Below are 22,537 nucleotides of genomic sequence, written 5' to 3'. Positions count from 1 at the left end.
GTGTCCAGGTGGTTTAACAGGTCCTTAAGTGCTTTCTCCTGGATTATGAGGAGTATATCGTGCTCTCCATCCCCATCTTCCAGCTCAGGGGGCTGAATACCCTGCGGATACCTGGTCTGGCTATTAAAGACTGAGGCAAAGAAGGCATTAAGTACCTCAGCCTTATCCTCATCCTCGGTGACAATGTTCCCCGCCATATCCAGTAAGGGATGGAGATTCTCCTTGCCTCTCTTTTTGTTCTTAATATATTTTTTAAAACATTTTTTGTTATCCTTTACGACTGTGGCCAGACTGAGCTCTAGCTGGGCTTTTGCCTTTCTAATTTTGTCCCTGCTTGACCTAACAAGATCCTTGTACTCTTCGTGAGTTGCCTGCCCCTTCTTCCAAAGGTGATAAACTCTCCTCTTTTCCCTGAGTCCCAGCAAAATCTCCTGTTCAGCCAGGCCGGTCGCCTTCCCCGCCAGCTCTTCTTATGGCACATGGGGACCGCCTGCTGCTGCGCCTTTAAGATTTCCTTCTTGTTTGTGTTTCCGTTCTGTTGTGCAGTTGTGCTGGTTGTATGGATGTAATGGAACACACTAGCAGTGTGTCTGCCCGTGTGCTTAGCGCAGGAGGGGAAAAACAGTTGGAAGGATTTTACTGAGGTTATAAAGTTTGGTCAGCTATCCCAAAGTCAAACCTGACTCCAGGAGTACTCTTCCTCTCAGAAAATACTTGGCAAGCGTAATAAAGAAAAAGGAATAGTGATCTCGATTCAACTCTGGTACAATTGCATTCAGAGCCATGAAGTTTCTTTATATAACTGGGACTGAACAAGCCTCAGTAAATAAGAACATAGAAACATAAAAATCAGATTAGCATAAGAACAAGGAAAGGATCAATGTGATCACTAAGGATTTGTTCCATCTTGAGGAAACTTATTTCATTTTAATGTCCATGTGGGGCTTAGAGTCCTGGTTTGTGAGACAAAATAAAGCAGAGCTGCTTTTGTTTATCAGGCAATAGTATCAACAATAGTTTATTACTGAGAAATAAGAAATTTATCTAAAAATCTAAATTAATTTATCATCTGAACTATATGTGTAAAAGCAAGCAATTAATTTGTAATGGAATTATCTATAACAAGAGTTTGTGAGGTTAAAGGTGCATGATTCCTGAAAACAATTTTCTTTTAAAGCCTAGGTCCAATCTACAGCCCTCACAGTCATTTGTGCAGGTAGCAAAATGGCTATTCGTTGAAGTACTACGTGCTCTTGCTTGCAAGTCGGGATTGCAAAACAGAGTTTGTCCCTGTAGAACCATTGCAAATACGGAAAATTATTTCAACGCTTGTAATTATTTCAGGATTAGTCATCAATAATTCAAAAATGAAAAGTTAAGCTTTTGTCCATAGTTTTTCTAGTAAAAAATTACGAGTCATAAGTAAAATAAATCGAGTTACAGTTGAAGTTGTTGTCAGCTAGTCTTGTGACTGCGTTCTCCAGTACATGCAAACTAATTACAGCTAAGAGTCTTAAAGGAATCTCATGCTGGCAGCTTGGCAGCTGCGATATCTTCTACTTGTGGTCACTAAATTTTACTTGTGAGGTGCTGAGCACCTTCTATGGATTCCTTAGCAATCCCAGCTATGTGTCAGAGTAGCTGAAGGAGTTTGCTTTCTTGCATGATGGGATTCATGATGATAACAATATTCTGGCTATTCTGTGAGCTGAGGAACTGAAATGGACCTCTGCTGACAACTACCACTACATTTTTAATCTCTCTGACTTAATTTTTTTCTTTCTGTGTCAGTTTGCAGCTGTAGAAATCTCTCAGGGAAAAATCTGGAATGTATTTTCATTAATGGTCCAATTTTCCGAGCGCTTTTTTTTTAACTCATTGCATCTGCATCCGTGATAGCTTTTCATGTACAGTACTGCTATTAAGCTTCATGAAAATAAGTTAAGCAATGAGAGAAACATTTGCAGACATTAATGCTTAAACTTAAGAGTTTTATCTTCTTTTATTATGTATGTTATGGGTATAATGATGATAATACTAAAAAACCACAGGATTTTGAAAAATACACTCATCAAAGGGCTGTAAAACAATGGGAATTATGAATGCCTAATGCCAGTTGCAGCTATTTTGTTTGTTGTTTTGATTGATGTATAAATATTTTATAGACAGTCATGAGGCTGATGTCAGGATCTCACAGATGACAAGACTCAAATTCTAAATGGAAAGACCAGATTTTCTCTTCTTACCTTAAGCTTCTGTGTACATATAGCTATTAAATCAGAGACTGAACTTAAAATCTTTGAAAAATCTTATTTGATTTCTTAATCTGAGTTAATCAACCTGGTCTCCCTTTACAGTCAATGGAGAGAAATATGTTATCTTCAACTGGTAATTTATCTCTTCCTAAAATAGGTACCTGGGATGTCAGATGACCTGCCCTTTGGTCGTTCCTCAGGTATTCCTGAGAGTAAGGAAGCCTGGGGATGTTAGCGTAGGGGTACCTGTCGAACTTTTGGATATGGGCAGCTGGACCAAACTCATTGCTCAAAAGGGAGAGATTTAACTTCTTTCTTTTACTCCCTTTTTCTTTTCACACCGTTCCTGGTTTTTTGTGTGGACGTAGTTGGTCTGCCAGCTCTTAAGGTAACTTAACTTGGTGCTTGCCATTGTGTTGCCGTTGTTTATGTCACAGAAAATGAGGTGTTCAAATCATGTTACTTTCGCTGGATGGAAAAATCTTTGTTGTGAAACTGGAATGGCTCCACAGGAATCTGTCCTCACAAGTAAGGAATGTGACAAAAGAAAAACAGGGTCAACTTTGCTCTCCCTCCTGATTTTTGGGATTGCTCTTTTGATTGTCTGGCATATTAAAGAGGGCAGAGCACAGACTGATGACAAGCAATGCATTGCCTCTTTAATCAGTTTGCACAGAGCTTATTTAATCTTGTGGCAGTCAAACAGTTACAGGTATTTGTGCAGAGTGAACATTCATTATAATTAGTCTGATTATCCCAGTCCCAAGGAGTCCAACTAGGAATCCTGCCAAAATGTGTTGGGAATAGGCATTGTCCTTATTAACTTATTTATACATTTAGACAATCTCTTGGTAAGTGAAAACATTGTCTTTAAGCCATGTGGCCTTCCAACACAATATATTAGGACTCAGTTGTAGCTTATAGGCACAGTACACAGCGGCAGACCGAAGCTCTGGATCCCTCAGCACAGGAAAGACATGGACCTGTTGCAGCAGGTCCAGAGGAGGCCACAAAAATGCTCAGAGGGATGGAACCCCTCTCCCGTGGGGACAGACTGAGAGAGCTGGGGTTGTTCAGCCTGGAGAAGAGAAGGCTCCAGGGAGACCTTATGGCAGCCTTCCCGTCCTTAAAAGGGGCTTGTAAGAAAGATGGGGACAGACTTTTTAGCAGGGCCTGTTGCAATAGGACAAGGGGTAATGATTTTAAACTAAAAGAAGGTAGATTCAGACTAGATATAAGGAAGAAATTTTTCACAATGAGGGTGGTGAAACATTGGCCCCGAGAGGTGGTAGATGCCCCATCCCTGGAAACGTTCCAGGTCAGGCTGGACGGGGCTCTGAGCAACCTGATCTAGTTGAAGATGTCTCTGCTCACTGCAGGGGGGGTAGACTAGATGACCTTTAAAGGTCCCTTCCAACCCTAACTATTCTATGATTCTATGAAAGCTGCCATCACAGAATCTAAGTAGCTCAGTTTTCAATGCAGTTTGAGCCCCTTGATCTCAAGGAGGCTTGACCAGCACTTCTCTGGCTGGAGCTGCAAACACAAATTTAAGTGCTGAAGTTGATTCTTTGCTACATCTTAGAGAGAGGATTTGGTTGTTCTACCTATTCCTCAGCTGCAATCTTTATTCCTTTAGAGATGATTTGGTTGTTCTACCTATTCCTCAGCTGCAATCTTTATTCCTTTATAGCCTGAGACTCAGAAATGTCATCACAGGTACTAAGTACTTTGCAAGAACCTGCCTTCTTGTTCCCAACCAATAGCACAAGTTCAGTTTGGTTGTGACAGCGTGCAGACTGCTGTAGCCCATTTGCCTCCTATAGGTGCAGAATTGTTCTGTGCATGCACTGGGGACATATTGATGTATTTCTTCACTAGGTCTAATTTTTTATTTTTGGCGTTATTTACCTACCCACCACCAAGAAGCTCCCTATTGTAAATCTAACAAGCTTGTTGGTTCAGCTTCACTTTTGTAATCACTCCATCTTCCTCAGGGCAATATTACTAAAAATACACCCAGAAGACCTAAGAGCTTTCCTGTTTTTCCTTTCCTCCTTCTGCCCTCCTTTGTCATCTGTCTCTATTGTTACCTGAAATGAAATTGCAGCATAGTTTTGGATACAGGTTAAGATCACCATGGCTATTCAATTTAGTTTTCTACTACACCTCATTGATTTAGTCTACAAACCCTGTCACTTTTCAGGATTTCTTTTTCACAGGACCCTGCTAGATTTGAAGAGCTTCACTTAGTTGCTTACAATGTGAATGTGAGCGTGAGCAATCACTCAAAGGAAGAAGAAAGTTTCTCACTATCAACTGCTCTTTCTTTGATGTGTAATGTCTCTGTGGATATTTATAACCAACCTACTCTTTCCTTTTGCCTCCGTTCCACGTTAAAATTTTGTTTTCTGAGGTTGGGAGGAACTGTGGGCACAGGGTGCCTTCTGATCTGTTATACTCTGCTAGTATAAAGACGAAGGTCAGTGAGGCATCCCTGCAGGAGGTGGTAAGACTAAGAAGAATCAGGTTCAAAAGTTTAGATGTGCACTGTAGAAAAAACCTGCATATGTACAGCCTGTCTTTCAGGACTTCCAGTTACCCGTCGGCAACTTTCCTTCAATTTTGGACACGTTTCAATTGTCCCTGATGATAATTCACCATACATTTTAGTCTAACACAAGACAGGCTTCCATACTTTTTATTGTTTGACATATTACTAACATGTTTAGCTCTGGTTTGATTTTCCTGTAGTTTGCAAGAAGAAAAACGGCTTCTGGAAAACGTATATGAAAGAATTCCAAAACAAAGGGTAAGTATGAAACATGAGAAAAGCCATGGTTTGTGTTCTGTCACCTAACATAAAAACATCAATGAAAATGTTTTCAGAATGTGAAGGTCTAGAGTTTTTTAAAATCTGGAATACATAGAAAAATCAAGAGGTAGATTTTATAGGAGAGGCTATATTATATTATTCAGGTTTGATAACTCTAGGACAAGCTAGATCTTTACTCTAGTAAAGATCAAGATCTGGATTTTCTTATGTTTACTCAAGAAAATTTTTTACTGCATTCAGCAAATGGATACTGCATGTAAAGATAGCTGTCAGATATTGGTTCTAGGATGCAAGTACGGAAAATACATTTGCAGTCATAAATCCTGATGGATCTGTGTGGTTTTGTTGGAAATAAAATTCTGCTGGTTATTGATCAAAAAAACACACAGCTGGTAAAAAATTATGTTTCATACCTGTTGTAAAAAATTTTATTGTTTAGTGTTATTGATTCTGTAATGTCACAAGCCTGCAAAATACAAAAATTATCTGATCTTTTACTTCATTGTTAAAGGAAGCAGATAAGAAAATTAAACAGTTGAAAGAAAATTGTGATGAGCTCTGCAAAGAAGTAATCCAAAGAAAAGCAGAAATTAATGCAATAAAGGAAGATGTTTCATCCAAGCAAAAGCTGATGTTAATAGACAAGAAGGAAGTGGAAAAGATTCTGGAGAAGCAGGCTAATTTAAAAGTAACACAAAATTAACTGTGTGTATGTATATCTGTCTGTGGGTGCACGCATCTGTGTGTATATGGGTACATGCATTTTTCCGAGGAAACGGTGAATCTTCTGGATGTTGTTTGTCATTCCAAATTCATTAGATGGCATTACATAATATATTACATCATTTTTCAATAAGCATAAAATATGCTGCCGTGCCATATCCATTATTACTCCTTTAGGAAATAATAATAGTCATGGTTTTGATTACAAAACTGGTTTTTATAATGACATGCTGTATTGTGTTATTGTAGGCTGCTCTAACATATGCTGAGATCCAAGTTAATACAGATTTACACTGAGAACTGAAAAAATATACCCAGGTCTTTTCTGCTTTCCTTTCCATGGTATAGATCACAGAGTCACAGAATCATTAAGGTTGGAAAGGACCTTCAAGGTCATCAAGTCCAACCATTAACCCAATGCCACCATGCCCCCTAAGCCATGTCCCAAAGTGCCACGTCCACAGGTTTTTTGAACATTTCCAGTTATGGTGACTCCACCACCTCCCTGGGCAGCCTGTTCCAATGCCTGACCACCCTCTCGGGGAAGAAATTTTTCCTAATATCCAATCTAAACCTCCCCTGGCACAACTTGAGGCCATTTCCTCTCATCCTATCACTAGTTAGTTGGGAGAAGAGACCAACACCCTCGTCGCCACAACCCCCTTTCAGGTAGTTGTAGAGAGCGATAAGGTCTCCCCTCAGCCTCCTCTTCTCCAGACTGAACAACCCCAGTTCCCTCAGCCGCTCCTCATAAGACTTGTGCTCCAGACCCCTCACCAGCTTTGTTGCCCTTCTCTGGACACGCTCCAGCACCTCAATGTCCTTCTTGTAGTGAGGGGCCCAAAACTGAACACAGGATTCGAGGTGCGGCCTCGCCAGTGCCGAGTACAGGGGCACCATCACTTCCCTAATTAGATAATGTAATCAGATGTATTAATAATATTCAAGCATAATTTTTATCTTGCAGACAAAATGAAATGGTAAACGTCATAATGTTTAGTTTCAAAACTAGCAGCTACAATTCCTGGGGACAAGCTCTAGTAGTTTGAGAATATGTTTCTTGTTATATATATAATATAGACGTGTTAATATAATATGTCTATTTTCACAGCATTTCTAGGTTAATATTATTTCTATGAAACCTCACCAGATTTTGAGGCTATCAAACTAACTCGTCTGTTTTGTCACTAGGATGAGCTAGTTAAGATCCTCGGTGTTCCAGCACAACTTGGAAAAGAAACTGAGAAGACAAATCGGAAAAAAAAGTATGCTTTTAATAAATAATTATATATGAATACATATGTATGTATAACTTCTTTTCAGCCATTTGTTACAGAGACAGTTGTGTATACTTGTCGATTAAAATTAGGATCAATATCTTAAAAAGCATCTATAATCCACTTTAAATCCATGCACTGTACTGAAAAATATAGTGTATGCAGTGAAATCTTTAAAATTTAAGTACAAGAAAGCAGAATATAGAACAAAGCTTGATCAAAAATTGCTTAACCATCTTACTGTGCTGCATTACTATATATCAGTTCTCTTAGTAGATTTTTAATGGAAAATAATGTTACCATGTAATCTAACGATTAGGCTTTTTTACAGTTTCTAGTCCTCAGTGACTGTATATTAGTTTGTCTCTATTGGCCTCAGTGAAACTAGCAGCTTTCACAGCTAACCTGGCCTGAGCTAAATAATCATTCTCCCTCAATATTGCTGTACCAGTTTTTTAGTTAGAGGTGCTTTGCTGTAAGCTCCTGACGTGAATTCTGGTCTCTAATATTTCAACACGGAAAATGTCGCCAGTAGGCAGCTTTTTCTTTCTCTCTTTTGCATAGTTGGGTGTTTTTCTCCCCTGAAGCATGGCATGTGCTGCTTTCTGTATGTGTAAAATCTAATTAGCACTGTGCAGTTTCAGCCAGGTCCCTGGCAGATCCCATCAGTCCACTTGTCATCCAGATGAACGGTGCTTTTTGTACCCTGTTTGGGTGCAGCATTACACTGAAGTTTTTGTCTCCCTGCTTGCAGTCCCTGTTTATAATATAGAAATTGTTTGACTATGTTAAATTCCTCAGTTTTAAACTTTTATAATGGTTTTCTACATTTTCTTCACTACTCTGCCATCATAAATATAAGAAGTTTTTCCTATAGTGTTGCAGAGAAGCAATTTTAAAAAGCTAGTACATTGTGTAGATTGCTACTAATGAAGTATTTCAACGAGTCTTTATACCCGCGTCACATCACAGAATGAACTAACAAGAGTTTCCAGTCTTGGGAATAATCTTTATAAGTGTCACACCCATGTACCTAAGAATGTTGACAGAAATCAGTTTACTAGAACTCTTTTTAATACTGTCATGGTGCTAAACTCCCTGTTAGTCCCCTGGCTATCTGCAATTTTATTGGCATTTGAAGATTTTCACTGTATGTAGTCTGCTTTCAAATGTATAATACAGATAGTTGTGGTGTGGAAATGATTTTATGTGTCTATGAAAACTGGCAACTTGCATTTTGCCATTTTAAAAATGCATGTGGAAATGTGAATCCCTACTTTTTTGTTAAAATATATCCACAGTGATGCAGAGAAGAAGAAAGAAGCCCTTAATGACCAAGTAGAAGAGCTGAATGGTACCCTGAAAGCCATTGAAAAAAGGACTGAAGAGATTTTGCAAGAAAGAGAAGATGTAATGAAGGAATTGGATGGGAAACAAATTTTGCTAGAAAGCAAAGAACGAGAATGCATTACTTTGACAAAATTACTAGAAATTAGCAGAGAGAAGGAATCAGCGATCCTATCAGACAGGTTAGAGTAGTAGACGTAAGCCATGTAGTATGAGTGAACAATTCTCTGTTCTCAGAGATCTATTTCTTTTTTTCTGCTGTATTGCTTATGATTTCAAGTTTCATGCTGTAACCAGTGCAGACGAGAAATTATCAGGCTTGGTTTTGACTTCAAAAATGTTTATCCAAACTACTGGAGTCTAGGATCTGGCTTACAGAAGAACAAAAAAAGCATAAGTATTTGATAAAATCATGGGAGAGTGAAACTGGATTTTGGTCTGAAAGGGAAAATCTTTTAGAGGGTTGTCCACTCAAGTGAAAATATATTATTTTCTGTGTAACTCATGGAAATTAAACTGAGCAAGAAAAAAATATATCACTATTTTCATTTTGAAATGAGGATCATAGTGCAGTATGTTTCTGCACCCATGTACTCCTGTATTTCAGTGGGGACTGGTTACTAATCTCTTTAATATTCCCTTGAATTATGAGCTTATATAGACTCGGTAAAGTAAAATAAACTGTTAGGTTGATTGCAAGCTTCAAATGATTCCTTCTTTGCTGAGGAAGGTGTATAATTGTAATCATGGCCATATGCTCAGCAACAATCTTCCATCTTTAAAGTTTTGTGTTAAAGGATAGTGGCACTTTAAATTGAAATGTTTGAGTGACGTGAACTTATAAATATTCCCTTAGACTGAAAATACATTGTCTTCTTCTTATAAGTAATAGTTTCTCTGGAATTTTTAGAATATTTAGAACAGACTGTAAGAACTCATTGACATCATTAGGAATATTATCATTGATTAAAGTTATAAAAATACTACCTTTTTAGGTAATTTGTGTCTGTAGTTTATGAGTTTATCTTACTGCTCAGCCATAATGATGCAGTACTCAAAACCCATTGAAGCGTTCGTGTCTGTTTGCATACACGTCTTGGTCAAGTTACGTGTTTCTAAAACTCTGTGTCTATCTATATAGAGAAGCTCTGGATGACAACTTAAATAAATGTGTCTTGGAGAAAAAAACCCAACATGATATTCTCATTCACAAGCAAATGCAGAAAGAGAGAGAACTGAGAAATTTAAAAAAGATGGAATTAAAACTGCATATGATTTATGATTCCTTGGAACAAGATAAGTCACAGCATAAAAGACTCAAATTAGAGGTCTGTGTGAATGCATTGATCATAAGGATTCTAAATTTTCTTGTAAAAAATCTGTCTATGAAACCTTTTGACTGGTCCTAAAAGGAAGAAGGGGAGAAGACTGTTTTGTCTTATGCACAGAAAAGTGTCAAGAGTATTGCTACAACTAAAAAAGAAACCTCTAGGTGCCCTGGCTGTAATAAACATACTGCATCAAGATATATTTGGACTATTCTCAAGAAATGGATTTTAGGTGTGAGCATCCTATCAAGGAGAACTGGGAGATTATATTGGCACTGTGGTGTTTTCTCTTCCTTTAAAGCACTGTGGAAGTGTGGTCCTTTATGAGCGAAATAATATAGTGACTTACCCATTGGCATCAAAGAAATCTGTATCAGAAAAATAGAGCCAAGTACTCCCTGGCTCCCAAATGATGAAAAGATACATCTTTTTAAAATTTTAAGGTTGTTTGTACATTACTGTAAGTATTTTATAATGTATTTAACATTATTCCAGGGGACAGGAAACTATCAGCATATAAAGTTTGGTATTATATAATATGAAATAATTCCCTATGTTCTCTTTGTTTCCACTCAAATTTCACCTTCCTCGTTTCCTCCCTGCATTAGTATTTCACCCATTCCTCTTCCCATACTGATTTACTCTCTTCTGTTTTATTTGTGCCTCTTCTATGTTGATTTTAAAGGGCAGTATCATTCTCCTTCTCTATTCAAAGCATTTCCTTTCTTTTCTCCTTCCAATTCTTTCTTTGAAATTTACTTTGTCTACAACTTTTTTGTGTTCTGTTCCTCTCATTACTGGTTCTTCCATTCTCTCTTTCTTAAGCTTTTCTCCTATATTAGCTCCTTGCTTAATCTAAATTGTATGTCATTCTTATAAAATTAATCTTTGCTTAATCAGGTGAATATTTTTTCAAAGGACTTGATGTTTCCTACCTTGACACAGTATCCTTGAAATTTTTCTTGGTCATTCTAAGCAATTCAGGGCAGAAAAAAAAATCTTATTCACATCATTGTAAAGTTTTTAAAAACAACTGTATGATATCAAAACTCATACATACTTAGCTTTGCTATTTAAACTACTCTAAACATTACTCAGTAGTATTTAATATTATTAAATAATACAATTTTTTTCTGTCTGCCCTGAAATTCTTCCTGAATTCACATGTGTATTAATTACCTAGCAATATAAGCCCACCTGGGAGGAGGAAGGAAAGCTCTGTAACTACACAAAAAAATTTTAGACTGAATTTCCTGAAATACTAATTAAGGGGCTGACTCGTTTTCCAGACTTTGATCTTAAAGCTCATACTGAGTTTCTGTTCACTATCAGCTAAGAGCATCTGGGAAATGTATTTTTTCCTGTGTTCCTCCTGAAGAAATAATCCTGGGGGGAGAACCACAATTGTTCAAAAGCATGTAATGCTAAAATCAAATGCCATAACTCACCGATAGCTGTGGTTAGAGCTCACAGTCCTGGGTGAGATCCAAAGCCAACCCAACCCCTTCACACTGCGAAAGGGCAAGACCTTGTAATGAAATCCTTAAGGTTAAGTTGCATTGCAAAGGATTCCCTCAGTGCTAACGTGAGGTTATCCTATAGGTTTTTATGTGTCTTGCAAGTAGCATCATCATAAGGAGTGGGGGAAGGGGATGCCAGTAGAGATAGAAATGGAATTCTAAGCAGTATTTTACTCCAGAAGTTGCAGGATGCTGCCCTAATGCAAACAGGCCATGGCACTGTGGTTGTTTGAGCTCATCCTCCCATGCTCTGTGTTTCCTCCGATTCCTTTCTTGTCTCTTATAGAAGAGAAAATGTGAAATCACCCCTCCTCTGCTGCATGGTCAGTGCAAATGCAGCACTGGAGTATGAAAGACTAGAGTGGCAGGCTTGATTCTGCTTGGCTTTTGCTATCTTGAAACTCTTTTAATTTGGAAGACTTGGGAGCACACTTAGGAAAAGTTAAAATATTTTAAGTAATTGAAGTTCCATTAACTACTTTAAAAGCCAGATTTACAGTTATTCATTCTGATTCCAAGTGAAAAATTCACAAGAATTAATTGCTAGCATAAAAATGTCGTTGCGGAAGCAGCAGTACATCAGTGTGCTTCCCCAAATTTCTCTTACTTTAAATCACGTGCTAAGTGCAGAATGACTGGTTAGTAGAATAAGGAAATTACAGGAACACTTCCTTCAAATGTGTTTTTCTTCTTAGTAAGTTGTGAAAGGTCAGCTATTGCTAAACGCCGACATTCTGTGTGAAAGAGAACTGGCCGCTCTGGCTGTTGCCAGCCCAGAGCAGAACTGCTGTTCCTCTCCATGCATGCCTTCTCTTCGGGCAGGCCAACACAGAGACAGCCAAAAGTGCCTAAGTTTAGTCATGTCTTATGTGAACAAAAGTCCTTAATGGATTAAAGATGTTTTTATGAGCTTTCTACTTTTAGACTCAAGAACGTGATGGCATCTTCAGAATCCCATCTTGAAAATGTGGAAATGCCCACTTACAGACACTACAGCCTTTTACACAGCAGGAGTGGTAACTAACATATGCTCCACAGAAAAGCTGGGTTTGCTCCTTCCACGGGAGTGAAAGTAATTTGCTTAGAATAGGTTTTATTGACCTTTTAGCAAACCTAAGTCAAATCAAATCTCCGAGTTGGCAGCTGAAACCAAAGTAAATCCACAGGTTGACCACTATTGTGCCTGTTGTTTCCCTTTCCCTTAATGCAAGTGAAAAACATCTAATTTGATAATATTATCACAGAAGTGAAAACCATAAGTGCAAAACATCTCATTATCTAGAGGTATAGTGTTTTGAACTCTCATGTCTGGTTGAGATCTGAGAAAGACACCACAAGGTTGCGTATATTATCTTTGAACAGCTTCCAGATGTGTCATTCACTGTCATTTTTTCCCCACCTGTATGAATTACAGATTTGCAATTACAGCCAGGCAATATATGCCTGCATAGTTAGCCTGCTGTGTTTATTTCTTACTTAAACCATAAAGAATTTTTAAGTTAGTAACTGTGAAGCCAACACAACCTTTTGCCTTACAAGTTATATCATGCAAGTAGTTGTAGAGGGATTGTTCAGATATATTTCAGTCAGAAGGTAGTTTCTAATGTGCCTTCCTTCACACACTTACTTTTAAAATCTGATTGAATAAATGAATTTTCCAATAATGTACAAGAAAAAATAGTACATAACTGTGGTGTTAGTTCTGACTTTCTAGAGCCTAAGGAGGAAACAGGAAAATCCTACTTTAATAACGAAAAGCAAAAACCATATCAAAGCTACACAGATGTGACTATATTAAAAGCAGTGGTAGATACATTTTTTTCCTTCAGTAAGGTCAGAATATAACTCAGAAAACCCTCTGTGAATTTAGGTGACTTCTTTACATAGTCTCTCTTTGTGATTTTTGCTTTTTTTAATGACAGCTTAGTTGCTGAAAAACATAACCTTTGTAAATTCACTAACTTAAACTGGGCTTGGTGAAGTTTAGTGTTTATAATTAAATTCTTAAAAATTTTAGAAACTTGGATATGTTTCTGAGGAACTCTTCTCAACAAAGAAATCTTGGACTAGCTATTGTAACAAGACAGAAAATTAATTTCTTAATGTGTGTAACTACTTCAAATATATTATCTGCAATTTACATTTTTCACATTTTTTGTTGGCATCACTCGGTGTGCTTGGTTTATTTTTGTAGGCAGAAGCCATCCCTAAAAGTAATGGATTATTATTAGAAAGACGACGTGAACTGCAGAAGGAAATTGAAATGACCAAGAGAAGTTTAGCCAAACAGGTGCCGAGTTCTGCTTTCTCATACTTTTTCACTGTAACAGTTAGTTTTCAATCATGAGAATAAAGGGACTGTTTGAAGAAAAAATGATGGGAGTTTCTAGCTGCAGCTTTCTGGAGAGAAAACACACGATGGTATTTGTTCAGTTTTAAAGAGCACTTGTTTGTCATATTTAAAAAATTTTTTGGTGTTACTAGTCACATATTGGAAGGCAGAAAGCAAATCTGCTTTCTAGGTTAAGTCGTTCTGAATATCATTAACTACATTACAGATAGAAATATGATTGGTATGAATTTCCTTTGGATATGGCACAGTGTCTTGTTGAAACAAGGACAAGTCAGCATTTGTACATTATAATTTTTCATCTTTATGGTTTTGTCATTTGTGGATGTCTGTTTATACTCAGCACAGCCATATATAGTGTGGAAATGCAGATGTCTCAGTTATGACAGTATTAGTACTTGCCACTATATAAATGACTATAAGAAGCAATGTATTTCAGACATACCTTCTTAAGATCATAACTCCTATCTTCTCACCCTTATATGCATTTTCTTTTTATGCTCTCTTTGAATTTGTTAGTGTTATGAGCTTGTGTTTGAATACATATGTGTTCAGTATCTACATGTCACTATTTGTGTGTGGGATATGTGTATAATGTGCCATATAGTCAATAACAGTCTAGTCATGTCATCAGTGGAGCCTAGGAAGCCATCCATTCACCTCCTCCTAAAGAGGTTAGCCTACGCTGGGTAGAGCAAATAGCTTTTTAGAGTTTACTGACTGTATTGACTGAATCTCCAACAACTGTAGGCGTCTAGATACTTTGCTCTGTTTCAAATGCCTAAATTTGGTCCCTTAATGTGAAAGCTCGGTGTCTTCCACTGTGTAGTATGGACATCTCAAGAGCTGACAGTAAACTTATTTAAAGGTTATATGGCCATAAGGAACCATTCTGCCCAATGGGCAATAGCTGAAAGACAGGCTAGACTAAGGAACAGAAATGCTTCTAGGTGATAAATTATTTCGACATGTTATTATAGGGATTGTGCACGGTATTTCAGCAGAATCGGGTATTTTAAAGCAATATATATATTTTTTTTTTAATCCATATAGTCTGAATATATGTTCACTTTGTAGATAAACCCAAAGTATTTCCAACTTTGAGTTTGCCAACACTGATGCATCGATGCATAAGGAATTGAATTTAATTCTCTTTAGGAAATGATATCAGATATGGATGCCCACGTTCTAGAAGAATGTATTGCTGAAGAACGCCGACTTTTCAAAGAGCAGGAAAAATGCAGAGACGAGTTATCCAGACTTGCACATCTGACTTGGCTTAAAATTGAAGAGAAAGAACAGAAATCTAGGGATGTTCAGAAAGCCCAGGTAAAAAAAAAATTATCTCGTATAATTGGAAGACTCTTCTAAAGTAAAAGCAAGTATATGGACAAATGAAATGACTAGTGAGGAGAGCACTATGGACTCTCATTTCCCACTTTACTTTGAAGTTCCATTACAGCACAGGAAGCTCACAATAGTCTGTTGTTTCATTGGCAATTTGTGGTGCAGTGCAATAGTATATTAAAATATCATTCCACAGTTGAAACAAAGTATTTGAAAGGACATTTTCTTTCAAGTCTATGGAATAAAGAGGCAGAAAAGCAGGTATCCTCAACTGAGATTCTTGGAAGTACAATTATGTGTTCTATTTTTACAAATATATAGACATTAAAAGATAAACAGAACTGCTACTCATGCCAAGGAGAGGCAGCAATTTTTATTTTCCTGACACATTTCCAGATGTAAATTGTTATATTAATGTGAAGAAAGATGGAAGGAAAACTTTTCCTATGGTCACAAAAACTAGGACTAGTCATTGAGTTTGCTGCCTACAGTTTGCTGGCATTGTAATATCATATATGTGCTGTGATGTTGTACAGTTTATACTAACTACCAGGTTTGTATATGGGAATGAACTATTTATGCTTCCACAATGTATGTCTGTATTCAAATAAATTAGATAAGCTACCCTTCTAGCACTTTGGGAATCTTTGACTGTCTATAAAAATAAACAAACATGTCAGGCTTTGCACCTTCAATAAAAATCATTCCATAAAACAGATCAAAAAAATAAACAGTACAAAGTAATGAACACACACATGCCCAGAGTTGCAACCCAACATCCACCAGCTTATTTATACTAGTCTCCTCCTGATACCAGTGGGAGGTGAGAAAAGGCCTGTCCCTTGAAGGTTCATGACTCAGGCTCTTATTAAAGACTGAACACAACTGAAATCAAAAGGTCCAGAGCCATAACAAAATGTAAATGTACCATTCTACTCAAGCATCAGTGATTGCTAAAGCCAGAAAAGAGTAAAAATGAAATTTTACTTGAAAAGCTACAATTTCGGTGGTGCATATGCCAAGTAATTATATAGTGATGGAACCAAGAGGATGATTAATAGAAACAGCAGAACTCCAGCTACAAGAGACCAAGCATTTTAAGGTGCAGCATCAAATTATCTGCATTAATAACAGGCATTGTAAGCTTAATATACACAGAAAGATTGTATTCTTTAATGCTGTTGCAGTAAAAGCATTTCATTATAATTAGAATAAGTTCTTAGAATAATCTTGCCTCATTGTCTTTTCCTCGTCTAGGAGGAATAGCTGCTCTGAGTTATTTCTTTGAAGATATTTCTTTGATGTGTCTAAAGTGCTCACTGAATTCTATTTAAATTTCAGATACAACTCCAAAATATTATTAAAGAAATAAAAAGAAAAGATCTTGAAATAAGAGAGTATCAAAAGAGGAGCAGAGAAATCCAAAAACAGTAAGAAAATAATAGTAACAATACATTAGCTAAAAATGTCTTTTAAAGCAATTTTTATCCAAATAATGCATGCCTAAAATCATAATAATTATTTCTTTCACACTTGTCATTTCCTCAGACTCCAAGGATTTGCTAAAATGTATGATGCTATCCAAAATGAAAGGAATAAATGTATAAATTTGGTGCACATTGCTCAGCAGAAAGCAAATGAAATTAAAAACCGGGTCAAGTTGCTAGGAAATGAAATAGAAAATTTAAGGAATATTGTAACAACCAAGGAAAGGTGAGTTTTACGTAAGCTGTAGATCACAATGATAAAAATGTAAGATTAGAAAGACTCTTAATAGATAATCTAGTCCAACTTCAGCTATGCCTATATCATCCTTGATAGTTATTATCCTGATTCAAAGACATTTAGCAACACCCTTACATAATCTGTTCTAATTTGTTGTCACCCTAACACTTCACAATTAGCCTGAGCATCACTGCATGGCATGAAGCATTTTTGGAGTTTGTCAGCATACTCTCTCACTTTCCTGTCCTTTGAAGGGATAAATTGTCATTGCATTTCCTTTGTATCACAGTCTTGATCCTCTAGTACGCGCATTATCACGCTAGGACAAGGGGTGCTGGCTTTAAACTGAAAGAGGGTAGATTTATATTGGCTATAAGGAAGAAATTCTTCACTATGAGGGTGGTGAGGCACTGGAACAGGTTGCCCAAAGACGTTGTGGATGCCCCATCCCTGCAAGTGTTCAAGGCCAGGTTGGATGGGGCTTTGAGCAACCTACTTTAGTGGAAAGTGTCCCTGCCCATGGCAGGGGGGTTGGAACTAGATGATCTTTAAGGTCCCTTCCAACCCAAATGATTCTTTGATTCTATGATTCTATTTCATTCAATATGAACAACACTGTTGTACTCACCCTTGCTTATCCTTAGACAAAAAGAGGTCCAAAACATGTGATTCCACAATGTACTGGTGCATGGTACTACTAAATGAGTCACTAGCTAGTAATGCGGCTGTCTAATTAGAACAAACTGGGTTGCTTGGTTCAAACTCAAACTGAAGTTTATTGGATAATGTTTATTTCAGATCAAACAAAACATGGTTTCAATTTCCAGGCAATCCTAGTCAAAATGAAAGGTTACAGTCACAACAAAGAGGATGAGGTGGACAGATGGTGCATGGGACTCTTTTTTTCCTAGACCATTATTTAATGGAGATATCTTTTTGCCTTTTTTTTGTCATCCCAGTGATGATGTTCTGCAGTATAGACAGAACCACAATGTCTCTGAAACCAATAGTTGGGAAAGTAGGAAGCTAGTGAATAGTTAACTGTGCATGCAAAACAGCACAGCCAAAACCGAGTAGTTTAAAAATAATTTGATTTTCCCAAAACTTTTTTTTCAGTGCCAAAACATTGCACAACCAGGCCAAAGGAAGGCATTCAGGATATGTTCACTCAAAGTATATTGTGAATCTCCTAGCAGCTTGATTTCAAAGTCATGGTAGCTGGAGGTAGCTAGAAAAGAAGTGGAACTGCAGTGATTCAAATGATTTTGTCAAGATGCACAAGCTGACACTTTGTGCTAAAGTTTTTGAGACCTTCCCTATTAGTTACTGGTGAAAGGAGGGAGGGAAAAAGCTAAGACTGTTGTATATTGTCTAGATGGCAAAAATATCTAATTATCGTAGATGACCCTACTCCAGTAAAGATCCAACAGGCATCTTGATCTCTGCAAACCTAGATTTAAAATTAGCAAGAGGTACTGAATTATCAGTAATTCTCTTGCTTATGGAAAATATTTTTAATCCAAGTAATAGACTTTAGTATCATACTATCACTGACTTCATCCTACACAATTTGGAGGACAGAGTATCAGTCCAAATAAGAGAAAGGTTTTTCAGAAAATATTTAATCACACATTGCATTTCTGCAATACTGTCATGCTTTCAGTCTGAAACTTGCTTTATAGAACTTTAATTCAATTCAGTAATACCCTGTGGGACTGGAAAGTGTTACACACACAAGGGAAATAAAGCAGAAAGCAGCTCACTGCTTGTACAGATTAATTCGGCAATGCAGTGATGGAGCCCACGAGGGGCGGCAGGACATTTCATCTGCAGTTCTGTATTTTAACAGGAGATTATGCTTCTCCTTTCACTACCTCTTTTGTATGTTGACGTGACTATCTCCCTGGTGTAGATAGAGTAGTGATACTTGATCAAGAAGTGATACTTGCCACAATCAAATGCAGTAACTCTAAGTTCCATGTTGTGAGCAAATGAATGATCTGTGTGGCAACAAGAATCTGTATTTTAAGTGAGGGACCATCATCTAGTAGCCAGCAAGGTCACTGGAATTGGTGAGTTCTGTTCTTCTTTTTTGTGGGTCTGTAATGTGACCTTGTCACTAACCTTTCACTGTGATTTTTTTTTTCTCATCTGTCAAACAGGGGAACTGATAATTTTCTTTTTTGTGTGAATGTTGTCATACACGGTTTTATAAACAATAAACTTGGAGACCTTTGAATCTCAAGCACAGAATTATTTAAACATCACTCTTTAAACAGAAGGGCAGGATTTCTACACATTTAGGCTTTGCATCACAGTTTATGCTTCTCCTCTTGAACTTTCTTTCTTACATAGCCTTGGGCTACTCAGTGGAGATGAAAAGAGGTGTAGTGCTGTGCTCCCTTCATAGCATTTTTGGGGGCCATAATCCAGGTCTCTTCAAGCTGGAAACACCTTGCAGAGAGAAGCTGTTCTCAGAGAGTCTTCCTACTTCTTGTAATGCTTCTGTGAAGCAGAGTGACACAGAAGATCGTGTATTTCAGGAATTAGTTTAAGATCTGCTTTTATTTGCTGAAAGTGCTTTCAAATTGAAAGGACTGAAAACTTTCCTACTTTTCTGTTATGTTAAAGAAAATTGCAGAAACAACATCTGAAGAATACAAATAATGTAGCAATTACAGACAGTCTCAAAAGTGATTATTGCAAAATTGTACAAATCATACACGAGATGAAAGAAAAGAAAAAGCAACGGTGTCTGGATCTTGAGAGGCTTACCCATACGGTCACCCACATTGAAGAGGAAATGGGGCAGCTACGCAAAAAATATCAAAGGGCTATTCAGCAACGAAATGAGAGGTATACATGTAAATTTGATGTAGTATAGAGTTTAATTTTGACACTCATGAATCAACAATATTTTTCAACTTCTGAGCACTCCAAATTAGGAATACTAAAAGACTGTCTCACTCCAATGTTTCACTAAACGGTCTGCCTCACTGCAATGTCAGAGCTGCTTTGCATTACACAGATGTTTTTTCTCCATTCTGAAGATGTTAATTCTTCAGAATTAGTATTAAAAATACAGTAGATTGGCTACTGAATGCCTTGAGAGCTTGTAGCTTCCTTCTCTGTGCCTTGTGCACAGATAAGGTATAAAAATGCAGAAGATGTAAAGCTCCCTGATCATGTTAATCCATTTTTAAATGAATGCTGTGGAAAGCCAGAAGAGCTTTTAAAATTATATGAGAGACTAGATCAATCTTTACAATTGTTTGTTCTGTAATTTCATATCGTAATGATTTTGTTATCTATTTAAAATGTTGTCGTGATATTAAAATAATATTTGTGAAACCTTTGCACATTTTCACAGATTATTACTATCTTTCAAGGTTGCCAGTTATGTTTTTGAGTGGAATGCACTGAATATGAGTCAATCTTTTAAAAATTTTACCTTTTCATTTTGGGCTTATTGCAGTGGTCTTCTGCTCAGAAATCGAGAAGAAGAACTATGCATTTTATATGAAAAACTAAACATGCAAGAAATGTTGTGTAGAAATGGAGATATTGAGATGCAAGTTATGGACGAAAAGATCAGATTTCTGAAGCTGAAGGTAGCTGAGAAAAAGAGACAGATTAAATTGTGCTTCAAAGCTCTCCCAGTGAAAAATGCCCTGGATGAACATCTGGTGGTACTTCAGATACAGGTTGGTGGGAAAGAAAGCCTTTTTTTTGTTTGTTTGTATTATTCTGTATTTTAAAAGTTGATTTCATAGAAAAAAAATTTCTTCATGTACGATGTTTATTAAAACAGAAAGTTCAATAACACACCTGTCTAGCAAAGCACTGATGCTTGCTTCCAACTTCAGATACGTGAGCTTTTGTGTAGCTGGCTGATACACTTTGTTATGCACGTGCCAAACGCTCCCTGCGTATGGAATCTCAGCTAACCCTCCTCATAGCCTGAAATGTCAGTATGACTAAGCTGGAGAATGGGAGTCATGGGGGAAAAATGGGTATGTAGATAAAAGTTGTGTAAAACTCTATTGATGGGGGTAGGTGGAGGGGTGGGAGATATACTTAGCTCTTCAAATTTCTAAAATAATAACTTGATTCACACTTGACCCTGAGCCTACTCTGGAAACTCTGCTGCCTACAATGATATAATCCACATACATTTTCTTCTACACAAAAACAGTGTAAGTTTTAGTTCTAGTTACAACATGACATTAAACAACTAACAAACTGCAGTGTTCATCATTGTTTGGGACATTCTTTCCTTGCTTTCTGAAATGGCTCATTTACTTTTGACCTTATCTCCAGATGGTAATTTTTTCCATACATATTCTGTTAGTGTCTGCACAAAATCATAAATTAGGGTGTACCACTGCCATTTGTAATTGCATCGATGGGAGCTGTGACTCACTGTTAAACAGTGCTTGCACTTTTCTGTTACGTCTGGTCTTTTAAAGAAATTGTATGCTCTGCTAGAAGAATACAATGTTATACAATACCATATGCAAGTTGTACCCCAAAGAACTTTACAGTGCCATTACAGTTTTAAATGATGAACAGAGGGAGTATGAAAAAAAGATGATAGACTAAAGAAAAAAAAAAGAGATGTTTTCAGGTAAGATTTAGAATGAGACAGAGAGTCACTGAGTCAAATACAGTAACAAAATGCAGATGATTTTTGTGAACTGACAGGGTCAATCATGAAACTTTGATTTTTCTGTTTTGCGTTCCTAAAGCTTTCTCCTTTGTGGTGATGGTTCATGTGAAGCCTGGAGTCAACATTAAAGGGAGGCTATTGCTACAGGTGCTTTGAATCTTTTTGCAATATTGACATAAAATTAAAAATAGGAAAATACAGAGTGGTGTGATATTACACATGGAGTAGTCTTAATTGATGTTCCCAAGTCAGAGATCTTCCAGCAGACAATGGCAAATAACCAGTTATCAGCCTTTAAAATGTAACTAGATACTGTGGTTACCAAGTATTAGGTAGTTCAAACTGGCTGTTAACCCAGCCATCTCCTTATGCTCAACCATTCTAGCATTAATACTCTTCCTCCCACTGCCAATAGCCATTATGTCTAGTGAGAAACAGTTTCAAATTTTTTGGCTTTATCTCCATGATTAAATAAAAGCCGTAAGCCTGAGTCTGAATTCTGCTGTTAGTTGCCAAATTCATTATTCATTAATTATTCCAACACCTAGACCTGCTGAGCTGTCAAGATGCTGTAATGGGACTTTCATGCCTCGGAGTTCAACTAATGTAACAGGGAGCTACAGTTTTGTCGAGGCATTTGGCATCACCCTTTATCCAGGTTTTAATATAACCCCATGAAAATCTCCAGACTACATCATTGCAATCATAGAAAAATGGTAGAGAGGTAAAGAATTTATCTAGGCAATCCTACTCCTACTCCAGCCTGTCATTCCTGAGAGGGCCAAGCCTGTGCTTTCAAACCGCCACTGGGAAACTCCAGTTTCCCCAGCAAGCTGTCCCAGTGCTTCCTTAACAGTGGGAAGATTTTCTTAACTGTTAGCCTATTGATTGGTGTTCTCTCCACCAGGGACGTGACAAACGGATCATACTCTTCCTTCCTGCAACGTTTCATGTTACTGGAAGAAAGTTAATCATGTTCCCCTCCCAGCCTTTTGCTAGGCTACACAACCCCGTTTCTTTCAATCAGGCCTTACAGATTTCTTGGACCATTCTTTTTTTGCATTTCTTTTATTTTTAGAACTTGGTCTTTATTATTCTTGAGTTGCAGTGCCTCATATCAGTGGCTCAGAGTGAAAGGATTCATTCAGGCATCTTGCAGG

At 37.3% G+C, this 22,537-nt stretch overlaps 1 protein-coding gene across 1 annotated transcript in view; it reads left to right on the top strand.

Annotated features, from left to right (window-relative positions):
• Window positions 1-5,009: 5,009 nt before the first annotated feature.
• Window positions 5,010-22,537, top strand: part of CCDC146 (coiled-coil domain containing 146) — a gene marked incomplete at both ends in the record, with an annotated part of 21,075 nt that continues 3,547 nt past the window's right edge. Inside the window, 11 exons of the mRNA XM_010287100.1 lie at window positions 5,010-5,071; window positions 5,610-5,779; window positions 7,006-7,079; window positions 8,393-8,620; window positions 9,580-9,766; window positions 13,481-13,576; window positions 14,795-14,965; window positions 16,325-16,413; window positions 16,532-16,696; window positions 19,340-19,564; window positions 20,184-20,412. Coding sequence (XP_010285402.1) covers window positions 5,010-5,071; window positions 5,610-5,779; window positions 7,006-7,079; window positions 8,393-8,620; window positions 9,580-9,766; window positions 13,481-13,576; window positions 14,795-14,965; window positions 16,325-16,413; window positions 16,532-16,696; window positions 19,340-19,564; window positions 20,184-20,412 — 1,696 coding nt within the window. The remainder of the gene's footprint in view (window positions 5,072-5,609; window positions 5,780-7,005; window positions 7,080-8,392; window positions 8,621-9,579; window positions 9,767-13,480; window positions 13,577-14,794; window positions 14,966-16,324; window positions 16,414-16,531; window positions 16,697-19,339; window positions 19,565-20,183; window positions 20,413-22,537) is intronic.

This window comes from Phaethon lepturus, unplaced genomic scaffold (genome assembly GCF_000687285.1).
Source record: "Phaethon lepturus isolate BGI_N335 unplaced genomic scaffold, ASM68728v1 scaffold45625, whole genome shotgun sequence".
Taxonomy (NCBI): domain Eukaryota; kingdom Metazoa; phylum Chordata; class Aves; order Phaethontiformes; family Phaethontidae; genus Phaethon; species Phaethon lepturus.
This window is presented reverse-complemented; position numbering and strand designations above follow the sequence as displayed.